Source organism: Myotis daubentonii, chromosome X (assembly GCF_963259705.1).
Source record: "Myotis daubentonii chromosome X, mMyoDau2.1, whole genome shotgun sequence".
Classification (NCBI taxonomy): Eukaryota; Metazoa; Chordata; class Mammalia; order Chiroptera; family Vespertilionidae; genus Myotis; species Myotis daubentonii.
Window position 1 is genome coordinate 7,343,618 of NC_081861.1, and position 19,674 is coordinate 7,363,291.

At 48.6% G+C, this 19,674-nt stretch overlaps 2 protein-coding genes across 4 annotated transcripts in view; both read right to left on the minus strand.

Moving 5' to 3' along the window:
• IQSEC2 (IQ motif and Sec7 domain ArfGEF 2) overlaps positions 1-19,674 on the minus strand; it is an 84,174-nt gene that overhangs the window by 51,116 nt on the left and 13,384 nt on the right. For all 3 annotated transcript variants that reach the window (XM_059679157.1, XM_059679156.1, XM_059679160.1), the window contains exon 2: positions 7,574-7,603. In XM_059679157.1, coding sequence (XP_059535140.1) covers positions 7,574-7,603 — 30 coding nt within the window. The remainder of the gene's footprint in view (positions 1-7,573; positions 7,604-19,674) is intronic.
• LOC132224077 (NADH dehydrogenase [ubiquinone] 1 alpha subcomplex subunit 12) lies at positions 15,464-16,030 on the minus strand. Its single transcript, XM_059679167.1, has one exon. The coding sequence runs from the start codon at positions 16,001-16,003 to the stop codon at positions 15,566-15,568; it is 438 nt and encodes a 145-aa protein (XP_059535150.1). The 5' UTR covers positions 16,004-16,030; the 3' UTR covers positions 15,464-15,565.

A 19,674-nucleotide genomic window follows, 5' to 3' on the forward strand; every position in this document is an offset into this window, starting at 1 on the left:
TCCCACCTACAGCCCCTTGCCACCTCGTGTGACCATAGACTAGACATGCTGTGGTCATATGGGGGTGGACCCTGAAGCTGGAAGGTTGTGTGTGAAAGCAGAGGAAGCCAGGCCAGAGAGAGGAGTCAATGACAAAGAGATGACAGGGACCAGGCAAGCCATGAGAGGTGAGAGCCAAGACACAGGCCCCAGGAATGGAGAGAGAGAGAGAGAGAGAGAGAGAGAGAGAGAGAGAAGATAGAAGGGAGAGTGAGAGAGACAGAAAGAGAGCACACAATCTTGGTCCTTGACTTCTTGGACCCACTTCCAGCTGGCGTGTGGCCTGGCTATACTTCATGTATACTTCATATACTGTTCTTAGATTCCGTGAGATGTAGCTTTGCAAGAGGTCCCTCTACCCTTTATTCTTGACTGAGTCTGAGTGGGTTTCTGTTCCCTGCAACAGAATGTACCCAGGTCAAGAGAAGGGAAAATTGGGCATATAAGTGCAGGGCTTGCACAGGCAAAAACGCATAAAGAACACTTATGGCCAGGTCGGCGTGGCTCAGTGGTAGAGCATCGACCTATGAACCAGGAGGTCACAGTTCGATTCCCAGTTAGGGCACAGGTCCAGGTTGCGGGCTCTATCCTCAGTGTGGGGCATGCAGGAGGTAGCTGATCAATGACTCACTCCCTCTCATCATTGATGTTTCTATCTCTCTTCCTCTCAGAAATCAATAAAAATATATGTTAAAAAAGAACACTTATGTAGGGCGGGGTGAATGCAATGATAAAGCAGTTGTGTTTGTTCACCCTAATGCTCCCTCATTTCCTGACACTTTCTACCATAGACAAACGCTGAAGCCACACACACGCACACACTGACGTCCAGTGGCACACAGAAACAAAGGCAGCGACAACCAAATATGCTCCTATGTGGACACCCGCACATGCATGGCTGTGCTAGCATGCAGCACTGCCGCTGCACTCTTCACATCATATGGACAGGGCCGGCCGGCCAGCAGGGAGCACCCATGCACATGAACGCAGTGGCATGGAGTACCCACATGCATGAACGCAGGGGCAGGGAGCACCCACATGTATGAATGCAGGGGCAGGGAGCACCCACATGTATGAATGCAGGGGCAGTGAGAACCCACATGTATGAACACAGGAGCGGGGAACACCCACATGCATGAACGCAGGGGCATGGAGCACCCACATGCATGAACGCAGGGGCATGGAGCACCCACATGCATGAATGCAGGGGCAGGGAGCACCCACATGTATGAACGCAGGAGCGGGGAGTACCCACATGCAGGAACGCAGGGGCAGGGAGCACCCACATGCATGAACGCAGTGGCGCTGCCCGAAAGGCTGGGGCCAGGACTGGAGGTTTGACTGGGTGCTGCGCAGCCTCCCTCCCCAACTACCAAGTGACTCATCCCCAGGGCTGCTAATTAAAGCCAGGACAGAGGGGACAGAAGTGAGGGGAGGGGAAGAGAGAGGTTTATTTTGGTGCCAACCAGGCACGCAGCCAGTTTAGGGGTCACCCACTTCCTGGAGCTGGGCCAGGCGGGGGCACAGGAATGCAGACAGGAACGGGGGGGGGGGCGGGGGGAGGACCCTCTTATCCGTTCTTGTTTCTTGTGAGCTTCCTGGAAAGGTGCCTTCTTTGGGAAAATTTCCCAACTTCCCCCACCTCCCTCCTCTTCTGTCCCACTGTCAGATTCTAACTCTGCCCCCTCCAGACTCTCATCCTTACCACGGGTTCTCCTGGGCACCACACTCCCATTGGGGCTTGCCAGAGCCAGCTCATCTGTGTCTGTACCCCACTTCTGTAACCCTCTCTCTCTCACCCCAAGGATCCCACAACACAGGCCTGGTACATAGGGGATGCTCTGCGGTGCTTCTGGAACATGACTGGGTTAACCCCGCTATAGTACAGTGTGGTTGCTGCAACTCTGATGGTCTGGATTCCTATTCTAGTTCTAGCATGGGGAGAATCATTTTAGTTCTCTAAGCCTCGGTTTCCTCATCTGTAAAATGACAGGAATATGTGCCCTATAGGATTGTTGTGAGGATTCAATGAGAGAATAGATGAAATACCCAGCATGGTGCCCAGCACAGCTTTAGCGATCACCTAGAAAGTGCTGTTGCTAACACCCACCTCAGGCCCAGGGGGAAGCCAAACGGGGCGGGAGGGGAGGGTGGTGGCAGCACTTACAGAGCCAAATTCCCGGCCTGGCTCCATCACACAGCACCCAGAGAATCGCAGACAAGTCACAAGCTCTCAGGGCACTGTCTCTCATGTAAAATGGGATCTGCCATATGACACCATCAATCTACTGTAAAGGCTTTAGCCTGTCAAGTGTCCTGCGTGGAGCCCAGCTCCTAGAAGCGGCTTGATGAGCTGCAGCAGTGATTGCTAGGGATGGCAGCAGGAGCTCAACCCGAAGAAGCCCAGGAGGGAGGAGGCAGGGAGGGAGGGCTTCCCAGAATGGGCAGGACTGGAGTTGGGCCCCAGAGCGCATTGGGCGGGTGGGGCAGTAAGTGACAAGATTCCAGGCAAAGGAAGCAGTGGGAAGAGACAGCTGGACAGGGCGGGCACCCAGGCAGCAGCGAACAGCAGACAGCATGAGAGGGAAGAGGCAGCGCAGCTCTGGGCACTGGCGCTGTCTTGCACTTGTGAATGCAGGAACCACGGAAAGTCCTCTGTGAGGTCTCAGCCACCCCAGATTACCAGGAGGTCAAAACAAGGAAGAATTTTAGAGATAATCTAATCCAAAGTCCCGCTGGACAGATGGGGGCACTGAGGCCCAGAGTGGGAGGACTCCTCTGGGAGCAGAGCCAGCAATGGCTGCTCCTCCCACCTCTCCTCCCCGAGGTTGCAGCGGCTCCTGTTGCCATGGGGACATCCCAGCTCCAAGGGTGTCAGCAGCTCCCCTCCCCCTCCCTCCTTCCTTAGCAACAGGCCACCTCCTCCAGCTCTCCATCTTGCGTGCCTAGCAACCCCAGCCTAGTCCCTGATCTCCCCCCCCCTCACTCCCCAATTCCAGTCTGACCCTAAGTGCAGAGGCAGTGCCTCCAGGCCTGGGGCCCCTCCTGCCCCTCTGTTTTCAAGTTCTACACTTCACCTTTTTCCTTATTCAGCACTGACAGTGGACTAGGTTAGGAAAAGGCAGAGGGCACTCCAATGTGTTAGCCACTGTTTGGTGCTGAGCATCGCTTTACTGTAAGTTCCCTCACCAACCCAAGGAAGTCAGAATCATTATCCTCATTTCACCGTTGAGGAAACAAATAAGGACCAGAGAAGTTCAGTGGCTTCACAAAGAACACACAGCAAGAAAGCAGGCTCTGCTGAGAGCTAGCTTCAGGAACTTGAGCCATCGCCAGTCCCTCTCTGGACCTTGGCTTATTAAGGTGCCTGGAGGTCTGACAACTTCTCACTGATCTGCAGGAAGTCCAGGCACCTTCTACCCACAGCCCTCCCGAGATACCAGCTGTTCAGCTCTAATTAGATAGACTCCACACTTCCTCTGGCACTCTGTGCTTGGAAGCCCTCAGGCCTGAGCCTTGCCACAGGGTGTGTGTGTGTGGGGTGTTTTCAATCCACAGATGCTGCTCATTCCTTGCTGTTTTACTTTCAACAAAGCCGCGGCCTAATCCCTCTCCTCGGTGTTCCTGCTATCCTCCTAACCTTTCCCCTTCACACGCACACACTGCTCATTAGAGGAGGGCACTGGGGCTCCAAGGGATGAACAGAGTAGTCCAAAGTCACGTATCTAGCCCTGGCGCACTTGCTCAGTGGTTACAGCATCAGCCTGCAGACCCCGAAGGGTCACCAGTTCGATTCCTGGTCAAGGGCACATACCTCGGTTGCAGGCTCGATCCCAGGACCCGGTAGGGGGGGCACATGTGGGAGGCAACCAATCGATGTCTCTCTCTCACATCAATGTTTCTCTCTCTCCCCCTTCCTCCCTCCCCCTTCTCTTTCTCTAAAAACAAGCAAACAAAACAAAACAAAAATCAATGGAAAAAATAGCCTCGGGTGCAGAATAAAAAAACAAAAAAAGAAGTCACATATTTATAAAGTGACCTGACCATAAATGGAGCCCTTTGCTTCCCTTGCTTTGCTGGGGAGCCCAGCCTCTTATCCAAACTTCCCCGGCTCCTCACTGGTGACAGAAGGCGTCTGTGACCCAGCCCTGACCAGCGTTCTGATCTTGAACATTTAAGCCTTTCCTGCCCAGATCTGTTTTAGCCCAACTGACTGCCACCTTCTGTAAGTCCACCCTCATTTCCTGGGCATGCTGGTTCCAGCGCCAGCAATGCCTCTATATGCAGAGTCTGCGTGTCTGTCCTCCACAGCCCAGCTTAGAAGCCACCTTCTCCCGGAAGCCATCCCTGACCCATAACTGAAGTGAGCTCAAGAATTTACATGCAGGTCCAGCCAGTGTGGCTCAGTGGTTGAGTGTCAACCTATGAACCAGGAGGTCTTGGTTCAATTCCAGGTCAGGGCACATGCCCGGGTTGTGGGCTCCATCCCCAGTGTGGGGTGTGCAGGAGGCAGCTGATCAATGATTCTCTCTCATCATTGATGTTTCTATCTTTCTCTCTCTCCCCTTCTCTCTTCCTCTCTGAAATCAATAAACATATTTTTAAAAAATTGACATGCAGCCCTGACCAGTTTGGCTCAGTGGCTAGAGCGTCGGCCTGTGGACTGAAGAGTCCCAGGTTCGATTCCAGTCAAGGGCATGTACCTTGGTTGCGGGCACATCCCCAGTAGGGGGATGTGCAGGAGGCAGCTGATCGATGTTTCTCTCTCATCGATGTTTCTAACTCTCTATCTCTCTCCCTTCCTCTCTGTAGAAAATCAATAAAATATATTTTAAAAAATTGACATGCAGGTACTGAGAGCATCCTCAGACAGCCCACCTAGCCCCGGCTCCCACTGTGTTTGCATCATCATGCCCCACAAATGCTATGTCTCAGGTCCCTTAGACAACCCAGATTTGACCCTTGCTTCTCCAATTGCTGAGTCCTCAAGGGCCCTGTAGCTTCCTTGACTGTGGGCCCAAATGCAGGCGCTGTCTTTGGAACCAGACAGCCCAGGGTGTGAGTCAGAGAGATGCCTTCCAGCCCCATTGCTCTTCTTTCCTTGGGCATCACCGACCCTCTCGGGAACCTCATCTGTAAACCAGGGATCCTAATCCATGTCTAATAGGGCTGTTGTGAGCATGAAATAAGAACATGTTCAGATTTCTTAGTATGCGAAGAGCAAATGATAACTGCTATTATTCTTAATATTAGGAGGAGGCTGAGGAGGATTACTATGATCTGCAAGGCTTCCCACAGCTCCCGCAGGGACGACGTGGGCCGGGCTCTGGGCTATGTGCCAGGCAGACCTGGGTTTGAATCCAGGCTCAGCCAAATATTAGTGGCGTGGCTTTGGGCAAACCAGGCTGAGCCACAGTTGCCTCAACTGTAAAACAATGATGATAAGGCCAGCTCAGGTTCCGCCTACAGTGTCACTGGGAGGATCAAACAAAAGAAAGTCGTTGACAACTTCAGTAAGCTGTAAAGGCCCAACTTATATCACCATATGACTTATGATTATGATAATTACTAAATACCCTGAGCTCCAGATCCCGGGAACTCCCCTGCTGGGAAGAGCAGAGGGAGAGACACTGTCAATCTGTCCCTCAACAAGTAAGCAGGCACATCAACAGGAAGCCCAAACTGTCTTTCTCTAAGCACACAGTGGGACAGTGGGACCCGGCTCCTTTCTGAGACCAGTGCCTTCTTAAATGCTAGGAGCCCCTGGCTGGTGTGGCTCAGTGGTTGAGCATCGACCTATGAACCAGGAGGTCATGGTTCAATTCCCAGTCAGGGCACATGCCCGGGTTGTGGGTTCGATCCCCAGTGTGGGGCGTGCAGGAGGCAGCCGATGAATGATTCTCTCTCATCATAGATGTTTCTATCTCTCTCTCCCTCTCCCTTCCTGTCTGAAATCAATAAAAATATGTTTAAAAAATAATAATAAATGCTTAGATAGGCCATGCCCATGCCATATCCTTCACTGCATGCACTGCAGAGTCTAACTGTGTCTTTTTAAAAAATATATATTTTACTGATTTTTTACAGAGAAGAAGGGAGAGGGATAGAGAGTTAGAAACATCGATGAGAGAGAAACATTGATCAGCTGCCTTCTGCACACCCCCTACTGGGGATGTGCCCGCAACCAAGGTTACATGCCCCTGACCGGAATCGAACCTGGGACCCTTGAGTCCATAGGTCGACGCTCTAGCCACTGAGCCAAACCAGTCAGGGCTAAGTGTGTCTTGTCATATTCACTGGGCCCGACTGCAGACATCACATTCCCCTTGATTTCCTGATGGCCCAAGTGTTGTCCCATTCCACAGCCCCGGCCTTGGCCTTGGGCATCAGTGTGCTCACTCCACCCCGCCCCCCCCCCCCCCGTTCTGCCTGGGATACTAAGTAACAGTGTGTTCTTCTGCACCTCTGTCTGTATGCTAGGTTCCTCTGCCCTCTCCCACATCCACTGCCTGGATGCCAGGCCAGGGCTGCTGCATATGGTTGGGCAAGCTGTGCCCTGCACAAGGGTTCACAGCCAAGAGGGCATGAGTGGGGGCTGAATCCAATCTGTGCTCTGCTCACTGAGCCAGAAATCCTGGTGATGGGCCAAAGTAGCCCCGTGGAAAGGGAACATTCCTCCAACTGATCCACTCAGTGGATTCTACTCTTCCCAAAGGTGTTATATATGCTGGTCACAGCCCTGACTGGGACCTGGAGTGCCCATCCATGCCTCTGTCATCTGGGCCCATCTCATCTCAGAGGCCCACCCCATCACTCCCTACCTGAATACTAACAGTAATGGGCCCTCCTCTGAAACCCCCATCATTCCCACTTAGCCCCTTCACTTAACACTTGTCTTCATGAAGCTTCTGATGGCTTAAGGCCTGGGAAATGCACAAATAGCCCTTGTCTCTAACCCAGTTTTACTCCCACCTACTGAAGTGGCAGATTTATCACACCTGAGAACTTACTGAAGCTTGCAAACCTTTTTAGCAAGCGCACACACACACACACACTGTGCGCTTGTCACCATAATGTATATTTCTAATATGTCAAATGTGTCACATCAAAAGTCCATCCAAATGCCACTAACTCAGGGCTGGAGTTGTTCAGGGTGGAGCATGAAAGCCAGACCAGGGAAGCCCCACATGTACTGTGCCCTCTTCTCCGGGGAGGAGAAGGTTGAGAAGGTCCCAGGGCCAGAGCTGAACTCTCTGCGGGTCAACTTTCCCATCTGGGCAGCTCCCATGAACCCCTTGGGGGTTCAGCCCAGCCCTGAATCAGCTAGGGTTAGAAAGTCTGACGAACAGTTTCAACCCCTTCCCCATACCTGCCAGCCCTCCACCCCACTCCACAGCACCTCTAATACCAACAGGACAAAACCCTTGGAATTGGTCCCCACTTCTGCCCATGGATCCCGAAGTAACAAACCAAAGGCCCCCACCCCAGTCCCTGTCCCATGTCCCAATCACTATTAAAGAAAGGAGGTACTGACCTGACTGTTCTGGAATTCTCACCATCCGATCTGAAAGAGAAACAGAGAAAGAAAATGACAGTCAGCATATGCTTTCACCTCTTCTCCCTCTGCCCTATGCAGTGTCCTCGAAGGCTAACATGCATCATGAAAATGAGGAGTAAGGTATTTCAGGAAGAGCAAAGAGCCGGTACAAAGGGTTTGAGATGGCAAAGGGCCTGGCCAGTTGTTGAGACAGGGAGGAGGACAGTGTGGCTGAGGTGGAGTGAGTACGGGGAAGAGTGGTTGGAGGTGAGGTCAAAGAGATGCCAGGAACCACCCGGCTGGCATGGCTCAGTGGTTTGATTCCTGGTCAGGGCACATGCCCGGGTTGTGGGCTCGATCCCCAGTAGGGGGCATGCAGGAGGCAGCCGATCAATGATTCTCTCTCATCATTGATGTTTCTATCTCTCTCTCCCTCTCCCTTCCTCTCTGAAATCAATAAAAACATTAAAAAAGAGAGAGAGAGAGAGATGCCAGGAACCAACCATGTGGGCCTGGTGGGTCACGGTGAGGAGTGAGGCCTTCCTCAGAGTGGCTGAGTGGCAGCCACAGCTGTGGGCAGGGGCAAAGTCCAAGCTTTGAACAATAGACTGAGCTTCAGATATCAGCTCTGCCACGTACCAGCCCTTCCCCTCTCGGAATCTGAGCCTCAGTCTCCCCACTTGTAACATGAGGCCAAGTCTCACAGGGCTGTTGGGATGATTAAGCCCTTTAGAACCCAGCAGACAAATGCCAGGTATTATTAACAACATAGAAAAGGCTTTGCCAATTGCTTGGTCCAACCTGCTTATTTTCCAGATGAAGAGAATAAGGCTGAGAGGGTGAGTCAGCTGCTGAGCTCCTTTCTACTACATTGGTCTGCCTTCTTCATTGTGAGGCCCCCTCAGAGGCAACGGAAGGGCGACAAAAGAGAATGGAGTGGGGACAGCTTTGAGGGAAATGAGGGGATGAGTGAAATCTGAACCACACCCTTCCGCTGCTCCTCCTCGCCTATGTGCAGGGGAAGGGAGTTAGGAAGGAACATAGTGCATTGATGCGTTGGGGGTGGGGAAGGGCAGGAAGAAGGACCAGGGAACTTGGAAAAAGTGGGACAGTATGGGAAGTGTTTTCTTCATCCCCTATTGTCTTCTTTCTCCTTCTTTACCTCCTCGCCCAACCATGACATACTGCAGAGGGGACAGAGATGAACACATTGCAGGCTCTGTCCTTAGGTGAGAGAACCATGATGCAACCTTAAGTGAGGGGAGCGTCAGCTATGCTGAGTATAAAATGAGAGAGCCCGGCCAGCGTGGCTCCGAGGTTGAGCGTCGATCTATGAACCAGGAGGTCAAGGGCACATGACGGGGTTGTGGGCTGAATCCCCAGTTGGGGGCGTGCAGGAGGCAGTTGATCAGTGATTCTCTCTCCCTTCCTCTCTGAAATCAATAAAAATATATATTAAAAAATAAATAACATGAGAGAGGGACCCCCAGGAAGCAGGTAGACCTCAGAAGAGAATATTTGTTGGGAGAGTGAATGGCACACCACCCAGCGAGGTGAGGTAGGCAAGCATCAGGGTGCCGGAGCTCAGAGAGTGGGTGAGTTCAGTACTTCATTCTGCTACTTACTAGCCACAAAATCCTGGGAAGGCACTCCCTCTGTCCAGCGTCAGCTTTCTCACTTGTGAAATGGGGGTGGGGATGATAAGACTCCCGCCCCTTGTGGGTGGAGCTGTGAGGCTAGGCCTAGTGCAGTGCCAGGTACAGGGTGCAGGACCATGGGTCAAACCTTTAGCTTTCACAGCTTTTTAAAGGGATGGAGGGCCAGGACCACAGAGCATCTTTTTACACTAAACCTTTTCATCTGACTCTGCAGCAACAAGATTGCTTCTGAGCCCTGGTCCAATTATTTGCATGTATCAGGTAAGCATCACTTCGGTGACTCCCCAACTACCAACAGAATGGAAGCCAAGCCCCTCAGCCTCTGTCCCTAACATTAAACCTCTGCTCCAGGCAGGCCGGTCTCCCCGCTATCCCACCCCAACACACACTTATGCAGTCCACTGTAACTAGGTCCTGACCCGGGAATACAAACACTCAAGGAGCTCACAGACTGGCCCCCTGCCCCAATCTATTGTAGAGCGATGTAGGTACTCATCTCCACTCTCATGGGAACACTCAGCACCTACTGCATACCAGGCAGGGTGTCTGTCTCTTCTTGTACACTATTTCCTTTGATCCTGCAAAATGGGAGTTACCCATCCAATTTTAAGATGATGAAACTGAGACTAAAATAAGTTGAAATGATTCACCCCACGTCGCACAAGTAAGGGGAGCTTGGCGTGAACCCCAAAGCTTGTGCTCTTACCACCAGGCTCCACTGTACCAGTAGCTCAGGGCTGGGCAATTGCGTGCAGTTAAGGTGGCTTTCTTTATCCTGGTTCCCCAATGTCAAGATAGACCCTTCCTCTCCAGGGCCCTTTCTTCTGAGAGATGCTAGTCCTCAACATGGCAGCTAGGGGGAGCAAAAGATCTCCGTTCCAGCAGTGACGCACAGTGAATTAGCCAGTTCTTTCTCCTCACTGTGGACTGATTTTTATTAGTTTGGGGGTATATGGTGTCATATGACCCTCAATGTGGGGTGCTTCCACACCAGGGGAACATCGATGTGAGAGAAACACATTGATTGGTTGCCTTCTGCACGAGCCCTACCAGGGTCCGGGCCGGGGAGGAGTCTGCAACCAAGGTACATGCCCTTGACCGGAATGGAACCTGAGACCCTTCAGTCCGCAGGCTAATGCTCTATCCACTGAGCCAAAACGGCTAGGGCTGGGCTGCCATTCTTTTGGGGGTCAGCACAGACTCATAGAAAGAATACTGGGTTCTATTATGGCTCCTTCCCTAACTGGCAGCCTACGTAGACTTGACAAGTCACCTGCTCTCTGGACCTTGGTTCCTCGTCTACAAAACAATGGGGCTGTGTTAGTTGAGTTCTGAACAATTTTCAGGACCTAAAACATTCAGTTTCTTCAGAATCCCAAAGTTCTCTCTTTTATCAACATGGTCAGCTGTGTACATAAAGCAAAGACCCAGGTAGCAGGCCTCCCTTTATCAATCCACATCAGGAGAAATGGATTTCTCCTGCTAGTCCAACACACTTCTCTAATGAAAGGCCACTTAGGACCCCAGCCTTCTCAAAACTCAGCTATGCGAATTCTCATCCTCAGAAGTGATGCTCACTGAACAGTAACATATTGAAGCCTATAAGTATAGTGACTGTATTATCTGAACCCAAAACTCAGGCATGTAACCTGACCAAGGATTTTGATATTGCTGCTTCCAGGTACAAGGGACAATCTGGAAGATGGAAGAATAAATGGCAAGATATAGAAAGTTCCTGAACCTTTTGGGAACTTACGGGGATGACAAGGGCAGAATGTAGGCCCTCAATATTCATTTTGGGGTTTCTGGCCTCACCTCCTGGCTGGATTCCCTGTCTCTGGTTTGTGATCCTCTAAGTAATTTATCAGCAGCACCTGGGGAAACTATAAGGCCCTCTGGAATTAGATAAATAAGGTTGTCCACTGGGAACTAAACTATTTATTAAAAAAACATAAAATGCCTCAGAAACAAGATATGCAAAGTTACCTGAAAGAAACAGACTGACCTGGCCAGTGTGTCTCGGTGGTTGAACGTCAACCTATGAACCAGGAGGTCACAGTTTCATTCCGTCAGGGCACATGCCCGGGTTGTAGGCTTGGTCCCCTGTGTGGGGCATGCAGGAGGCAGCCGATCCATGATTCTCTCACATCATTGATATCTCTCTCTCTCTCTCTCTCTCTCTCTCTTCCTCTCTGCAGTCAATAAAAACTTTTTTTTTTTTAAAGAAACAGACTGGAGACTGGTCCTTAAGCCAAGATTTGAGTAACATGTCTAAAAAAACGTGAAAGGAGATCGGACACCAATGACAGTAGATTTTTTTAAAGGAGACTTGAAAGGCAACTGTGAACAGGGCTCCTCCCAGAAGTATCCCGAGGAGAAAGAAGTGGGTAGACTGACCCAGGAATCATGTAGGTCTCTCCAAAAGCTGAGATCCAGTCCTGGGGACAGCCAGGCTCCTCTTCCAAACATCAGTTTATCTAACTGCAAGTCTCTTCAATGGACGACTCCCTTCTCTAAAGTGCAAACCAGTTGATAGGGTTCTTCTACTTCTGTCATTCAGTAATTTTCCCATCAACATTACTGCTGGTCAAGCCCAGGCTCTCCAAAGCTCTAAATCTCACTCTGCCCTTCCATCTGCTTTTAAAAATATGTATTTTTATTGATTTCAGAGAGGAAGGGAGAGGGAGAGAGAGATAGAAACATCAATGATGAGAGAGAATCACTGACCGGTTGCCTCCTACATGCCCCACACTGGGGGATTGCGCCCACAAATTTGGCACGTGCTCTGACAGGGAATCGAACTGTGACCTCCTGGTTCATAGGTCGATGCTCAACCACTGAGTCACACAGACGGGCCACTTTTTTTTTTTTTTTAAGTGCATTTGGTACTTGCTACTTGGAACACTCTTGGCCCTCTCTATGACTTTCAAAATTATTTTTAATTTTATTAAAGTGACATGTGAAGTAGCTTGACAAGTCAAATTGTAAAAGGATCTTAACAAAAATAATGGCCTTTTTTTCAACTGTTTTAGTTATTTTTTTCAGAATTTGTGTTCATATTTCTAAAGTAGATGCTCATATTACTAATCTGTTTGATTTTTTTGTGTATGTCCTTTTATTTATTTATTTTTTTTAAATATATTTTATTGATTTTTTACAGAGAGGAAGGGAGAGAGATAGAGAGTTAGAAACATCGATGAGAGAGAAACATCGATCAGCTGCCTCTTGCACACTCCCTACCATCGATCATGTGCCCGCAACAAAGGTACATGCCCTTGACCAGAATCAAACCCGGGACCCTTGAGTCCGCAGGCCGACGCTCTATCCACTGAGTCAAACCGGTTTGGGCGGAAGTTCCCCTTCTTATTGCAGCCAACTGCTACTCTTCCTCCAGTGACTTATTTGGACCTCCTCCAGGGAGCTTGTCTTAATGTCCCTAGGCTGGACGAGGAGCCCTTCCTCTGATCTCCCATGGGATCCTTTGCTTGACTCTATCACAGCTCTGATCAAACTGTTCTGAAAGTGTCCATTTCCATGCCTGACTCTCCCTGCAGACTCTTCTTGCTGGTTTGGGGCTGTGTCTTATGTCATGTCCATATCCTCAGTTCCCAGCATCTGGTCCACAGTGGTACAGAGCAAATATGAGGCGATGGGATGAATGAATAAATGAACGACTATAAGAATGAATCAGAACAGCCAGAGGGACTATCTAGAAAGAGAAATAAGCTGAATGCAATTGTTCCTATACAAGGCCAGTTCCCTAAAAGTTGTAAGTCCCTGAAAAGCTGTACGTGCAAAGATGCCCACTGTAGCCTGATTTAAACTAGTAAAAAAAAAAATGGGTTCATCTTCTGCAGACTACATTCAGAGGATGGTTAAGTACATATGGTATATCCTTGCCATTAAAAATGTCATTAAAAACAATTACTTTTGAAGAATATGCAGTGACAAAGAGAAATGCTCAAACAAAAAAAGCAAGAATCATTTTTTTTTCTTGAATGCTGAATCATTTCAACTATATGAAAAGAATGCAGAGAACAAGGGAAATACACCAAATGTTCAGAGTGGCTGCCTTTGTGTGTTGTAATGACGGGTAATGGTTTTCTCTTCCACTTTTCCAAGATTTTTAAAATTTTCTAATGGAAGAATACATTAAATTATAATTTTGAAAGGCTCTTTTAAAAAAGGAAGATAACTATCCTGAGAGTGCTATGAACAAAAATTACTGTGAAGGGGACCTAAGGGTATGTGTGCACATTTAGCAGTGCTTGCTGGGAAGGCTCCGTTCTTCACTGGCCAGAGACCCTGAACACCACCCCCATCCTCACTGCAAAGCAGGACCCAGCGCAGGAAGCTAAAAGAGGCTCATGGAGCCCAGCCTAGGACAAGTCACAATGTCAGAGGCTGTATTGGGAAACAGAGGCCCCTACACTGGACCCCAAACTTTGGAGGCCCTCCTCCATGAGGTAAAGGATCTGTGGGACAAAGGGAATATGTCCATCAGGATCTTTGGCCGTCTCTCTTCCAGACTGCACTCCAGGTACCCAGGACCACAGAATTGCCTGTCTATAGTTCTTGAGCTTACTTGTAGGAATTGTATGGTCTTACTACCCAGGTCCATATGCTAGGCCTAATGGGTGGCCAAGTGGAAGGAGAAATAGATGGGGCTTGGATGTGGCCTACGGTGTCCATACACATTTCAAAGTTTCACATGAAGCACATGTGGAAAGAGAAGGGTGAAGGACCAAGGGCCTCAACTGTACCTTGCCTGGGACCCAGAAATACAGAGGCAGGCAAGTCCATGGATCCCTCCTAAGCCTCAGGGTCTGTAGAAGGGCCTAGCCTTGAGTGGTGGACAGATTTGGGTTCAAATCAACTTATTTGCTGTGTAACTGTGGATGAGTCCATTCCCCTCTCTGCCCCTCAATTTCCCCAACTATAATATAGGTATAGTAATTCCAACTTCACAGAGTTGTTGTGAGGCTTGCTGGGGGCACAATGGTTTAGTGGCTGTGAGTACAGGCATTGGGTCAGACAGGCTGGGTTTAAATCCCAGCTCTGCCCCTCCTAACTATGTGCTTTACATCTCTAAGGCACAGTTTGTTCATCAATATAATAGAGGTAATAAAACCACTAATCCGATAAAGTTGTTGAAAGGATTATGGTTGTAATGAATATGTAATAACATTGGAAAATGCTTAAATGAGAAAAGGCTGCTTAATAATGATCTTGTGAATACTGACTATGGTGGAGTTGACTGGGCTTCTGCACTCCCGCCCTCCCCCCCCCCCGGCCCCCATCCAGCCTTATTTGTCTCCATAGCACTTACCACTATTCGACATATTCTGTATCTTCTTGTTTGTTTCTTTTCTGTCCCTGCCCCCTACATTCACACACTAGAATGTCTGCTCCTCAGGGCAGAGGTTTTGTCGGTTTTGTTCACTGTGTCCCAGTGCCTGGAACAGTGTGAAGATGTTCTTCAGCAATGGAACAGCTATCTGCCATGTAGATAGGGGTACAAAGGCATCCTTGGCTAGGAGAACAGCTGGGACTGTTCCATAATCATGGAAGCATAAAGAAGTCCACTATGATTAGGGAACCCTAGACAGATCAGTACAACTGGAGTGCAAGGTCAGGAAGGGAACAGAATGGCTAGAAGGTGTGTGGGACTGTGGTCTGACCCAAAGGTGCACATAAGAGCATTCCTGGACCATAAGTGCTGTGGAGACCTACTCATGGTCGCTAGGAAGTGGAAAAGCACTAGAGGAGAAGCAAAGCTGCCTCCCAAGTTCAAGTGCCACCTAAATCACAACCATGTGGAAGGTGAAAGTAAAAACCTTTTCTAAGGGGCCCATCTGAATCAGGAATCAGACCTAGAAATGACAAGTAGGCAGGTAGTGAAGTCAGATGGATGAGGTAATGGTGACATGCAAGAAAATCTTATAAAGATTTATTAAAAGGGAAGAATAACTAGATGAACCGCAGGACAAATCAAAAAGCTTATTGGATAATGTAACTGCTTTCAGCAATGGATCCACACATCAAGGCCAAGATGGTGGTGGGGATGCAAAATGAAGGCCACAGTTGTTTCTTTCTTTTTATTTTTTATTTTTTATTGCTTAAAGTATTACAAAGGGAGTTTCTGTTACTGGTTAGCTTTTTGCTTCTTTCTTTTTTTCATTCATTCTTTCTTTCTTTTTCTTTCTTCCTTTTTTTTGCAATTTAAAACTTTTTTTTTTGTTTAATCAAATAACTTTAATTAACAGTAGGCAGCAAAAGTGCAATGACATGAAAAGCCTCATATTTTACATGTTTAAATTGTTCACTGTCTTTACTTGTAAGGTGTTGAAGGTGGGACCCACTCCTGAATCTTCTTTCTAGTGGTGGAATAAGGTACATATTGCTCTGAAGTGCCACTCAGGTTGAATTTATGGTTTGTCCAAATGAATTTACGAGCAGTAGGTGGTTTTGTTGTTGGAGGATCATCAGTCATACAGTGAAGCCAACGGTGCCATTCAGGGGGCACCATGCTTCCATCCACATCCCAGAATGTATTTCTGCCATTCATTTCAGTAGTATATATAACCCATCGGTGACGGCCAAAAAACTGCTTGTTGTCTTCATAGTACTTGTTTCCATATTTGTCTTCCCCCACTAATGTACCAACCCTCACATCATTTGCCCTGAAGAGCATTCGCAGCCAGCCTCGGAGGCCGTTGTGGCCGCTGACCTGCTGCAGTCCTCGCCTCAGGACCTGCAGGAACTCCATCTTGCCCCGCAGGCCTGGCCTTCCGGGTGCGCTCCAATTTAAAACTTTTAATTCTTGATTATCCATATACCAAAAGAAGAAACCAACATCTATGGAAAAATCTAATATGTATTAAGCACGTTGTGTCTATAATCTCCTTTTATTTTTGTCACCCAAAATACATAGGTATATTCATCTCCATTTTATGGATAAGGGAACCATTTTTCTCAGGACGTCAATCAGAATATAATGGAATCATGATTATGACTCAAAAGCTTTTTGCTTCTGATTACTCTTCCTATAGTGCTTGTTACCACGACTCATTGGACAAGTTCAGGGATGGAAAGGATGGTGATGATGATGATAATGACTGCTCCATACTTCAAAGGAAAGATCTTTCTATCACTTTTTAAATTTCTCTTTCAGGAAATAAAGAGGCAAGTATCACTTCAAATTTTCCGTTTAAAGAGAAGAAAGACAGGCAGAGACTACAACGAAGAGAGCCTTCAACACCAGGCAAGAGTGTGAACTTCATTGTGTAATTGCTGGGGAGCCTCTGGGGGGCTCAGCCCAAGGGGTGATAAGGCCAAATGCTGTCTTCTCTAACCCCAATTCCTTTCAATCACCAAAGCAGGGTTTATTTGGTCCTTAGCATATTCTGCCTTCTAATAACCCAAAAAGAATTAAGTGACTATATATTAAGCACCTACAATGGTCCCAGGCTTGTATTATCTTCATAACAGCTGTGCAAGGTAGTAATTTTTTAAAAAATATATTTATTTTGATTTCAGAGAGGAGAAAGAGGTAGAAACATCAATGATGAGAGAGAATCATTGATCGGCTGCCTCTTGACACCCCACACCGGGGATCAAGCCCACAACCCGGGCTTGTGCCCTGATGGGGAATTGAACCACGGCCTCCTGGTTCATACAGAGGTCAATGCTCAACCACTGAGCCACACTGGCCGAGCTGTACAAGGTAGTTACTATTCTTCACACTGTATAACTGTGAAAACTGAGGCTCAGAGTAGCAATGTGATCTACCTAGAGTCACAGAGCTAATAAGTTGTGCAGCTGAGATTCAAGTCTGAGTTTTTGTCTGACTCCAAAACCAATGCTTTTATCACTACAGCTGTGGCTTCCTTCTACCATACCAGAGCTAAACGGCACTTCATCTTCCATATCAGCCCATAAGCTTGGCCTCTTTCCCTCCCCGCTCCTCCACACAGTGCAACCCAAGGCCCCCCACGCCATGAGCATTCAGGGAGTGCTTCTGGAAGAGATAATCACTCAAGGATGGGAGAGGAGAGCACAAGAAGGACAAGGTGGAGTTAGGCACAGGTACTGCAGCGCAGCACAGCTTAGCACTGTGACAGAGAACAGGAGGATGGAACTGGCTTTGCAGCCATCCCTTCTTACCTCCCTCTGCTGGAGGAAGAGGGATGGAGGCTCAGCCATGATGGGAAGAGAGTGGGCGGAAGGGGGAGCAGCTAGAGCAGCCTGCTGCTGCAGAAGCCTCAGCTCAGCCTCAAATCCCCCTCCTCTGCACTAGGGGCCCATCGCTGGCCCACCTGCTCCCCATTGCCTGAGGAAGGAGGCTGGGCTGCTCTCCAAGCACCCACCCGAATCCTGCCAAAGCACAGCTCACAGCAGCCCCATCACAGCAAGGACATCCTGAGAGGTGGAGTGGCTGAGCCGGGGGTGGGGGTGGGGGTGGGGGGGCAGGGGGGGGCAGCAGGAGGCAGTGGCAAAGCAGGGGTCAGAATGCGGATCTCTAGTCCCTCAGTTAAGGACTCTCTTTATATATATTTACCTATTGATATCAGAGAGGAAGGGAGAGAAGGAGAGATAGAAACATCAATGATGAGAATCACCGATCAGCTGCCTCCTGCATGCCCCACACTGGGGACCAAGCCTGAAACCCAGGCATGTGCCCTGACTGGAAATCGAACTGTGAGCTCCTGGTTCATGGGTTGATGCTCAACCACTGAGACACACTGGCTGGGCAGTTGAAGACTCTCTTGACTGCATGGTCTAGACCAGTGGTTGGCAAACTGCGGCTCGCGAGCCACATGTGGCTCTTTGGCCCCTTGAGTGTGGCTCTTCCTAAGCCTTAAGAGTACCCTAATTAAGTTAATAACAGTGTACCTACCTATATAGTTTAAGTTTAAAAAATTTGGCTCTCAAAAGAAATTTCAATCGTTGTACTGTTGATATTTGGCTCTGTTGACTAATGAGTTTGCCGACCACTGCTCTAGACAGCTGAAAAGGAAAAAGGGGTGCTCCAAAGGCTGCCACGGGAATGCTCAGGACAGGGCTGGAGCCAGGGGCAACACATGCCAAAATGAGGCCATCCAGAGTTGGGTATTTGGGGGGAGGGGTTTACTAATAATTTCCATTCTCAATCTGGTTTGAGGAAACCAACTATTTTTAAAAGTAGTGCCCTAGCCAGTTTTGCTTAGTAGTTATAGTGTTGGTCCGAGCACTGAAGAGTTGTGGCTTTGATTTCTAGTCAAGGGCGTGTACCTAGGTTTCAGGTTCTATCTCCAGCCATGTTGGAGTACATGCAGGAGGCAACCAATCAATGTCTCTCTCACATCGATGTTTCTCTCTGTGTGTCTCTTCTGCTCCCTTTCACGCTCTTTAAAATCAATGGAGAAAATATCCTTGGGTGAGGATTAACCACACAAAAAAAGGAGCTTTAGCTTGGTTTGGACCTCAAGAGCACATATGTTTATATCTCCCCTCTTTCCCAGGATCTCTAGCATGAAAGTGAAGGAATAAAGGAATAAAATAAGGTATAAATTCATAACAGTGAAGCAGATGTAAGAGAGAGGGTGATGTCAATGGGTGAGAAATTTCCACAAATTTCTGGAAGCAAAAAACAACAGGAAGTGTTCACAGTGGCAGGAGAGCCAAGGACACCACTCAGGGAGCTGCAGCTGGGGAGGGAGCCAGTCGGGTCACCAGAGGCCCAGAGAGACTGCAGACTTGGAGATGGGAGGTAGGAGGAAAGGGCTGAAAATGGGGATAATCTGAAGGTAAATACATGAAATCGCCCCCACCCCGTTCCCCAAGACTCCTCACCTGCCCAGAGCAGAGACTGTCTGGCACTCACCCTTAGGCAAAATATCAGAGGGCTTTTGCCTAAAGAAATTAAACTATCTGGGATGGATTAAGGCACCTAGTCACACGTTGATTCCCCCCAATAAAGTGCTTTTTATTTTGCCCTTTGGGGGACACCCATTCTAACAGCCAGCTCCCTGGTGGTTCACCTAAAATAAAGCCAGTGCCCAGCCAGAGTGGCTCAGTGGTTGAGCACGGTTTGATTCCTGGTCAGGGCACATGCCTGGGATGTAGGCTTGATCCCCAATAAGGGGCGTGCAGGAGGCAGCCGGTCAATTATTCTCTCTCATCATTGATGTTTATAGCTCCCTCTTTCTCTCCCTTCCTCTCTGAAATCAATAAAAAATATATTTCTAAAATAAAGCCAGTGAGTGAACACACCGGCCTTGGATAGACAGACATCTCGTTCAGAACATCTATGAACTCATTCATAAACTATCAAATGGAAAAGATGAGAGAAAAGATGAGTGGCCTGGAGGACCCATCCAGGAAGTTCAACATCCAACTAACAGGCATTCCAGAAAGAGAAAACAGAGAAAATGAGGGGGAGGAAACGATTCAAGAAAT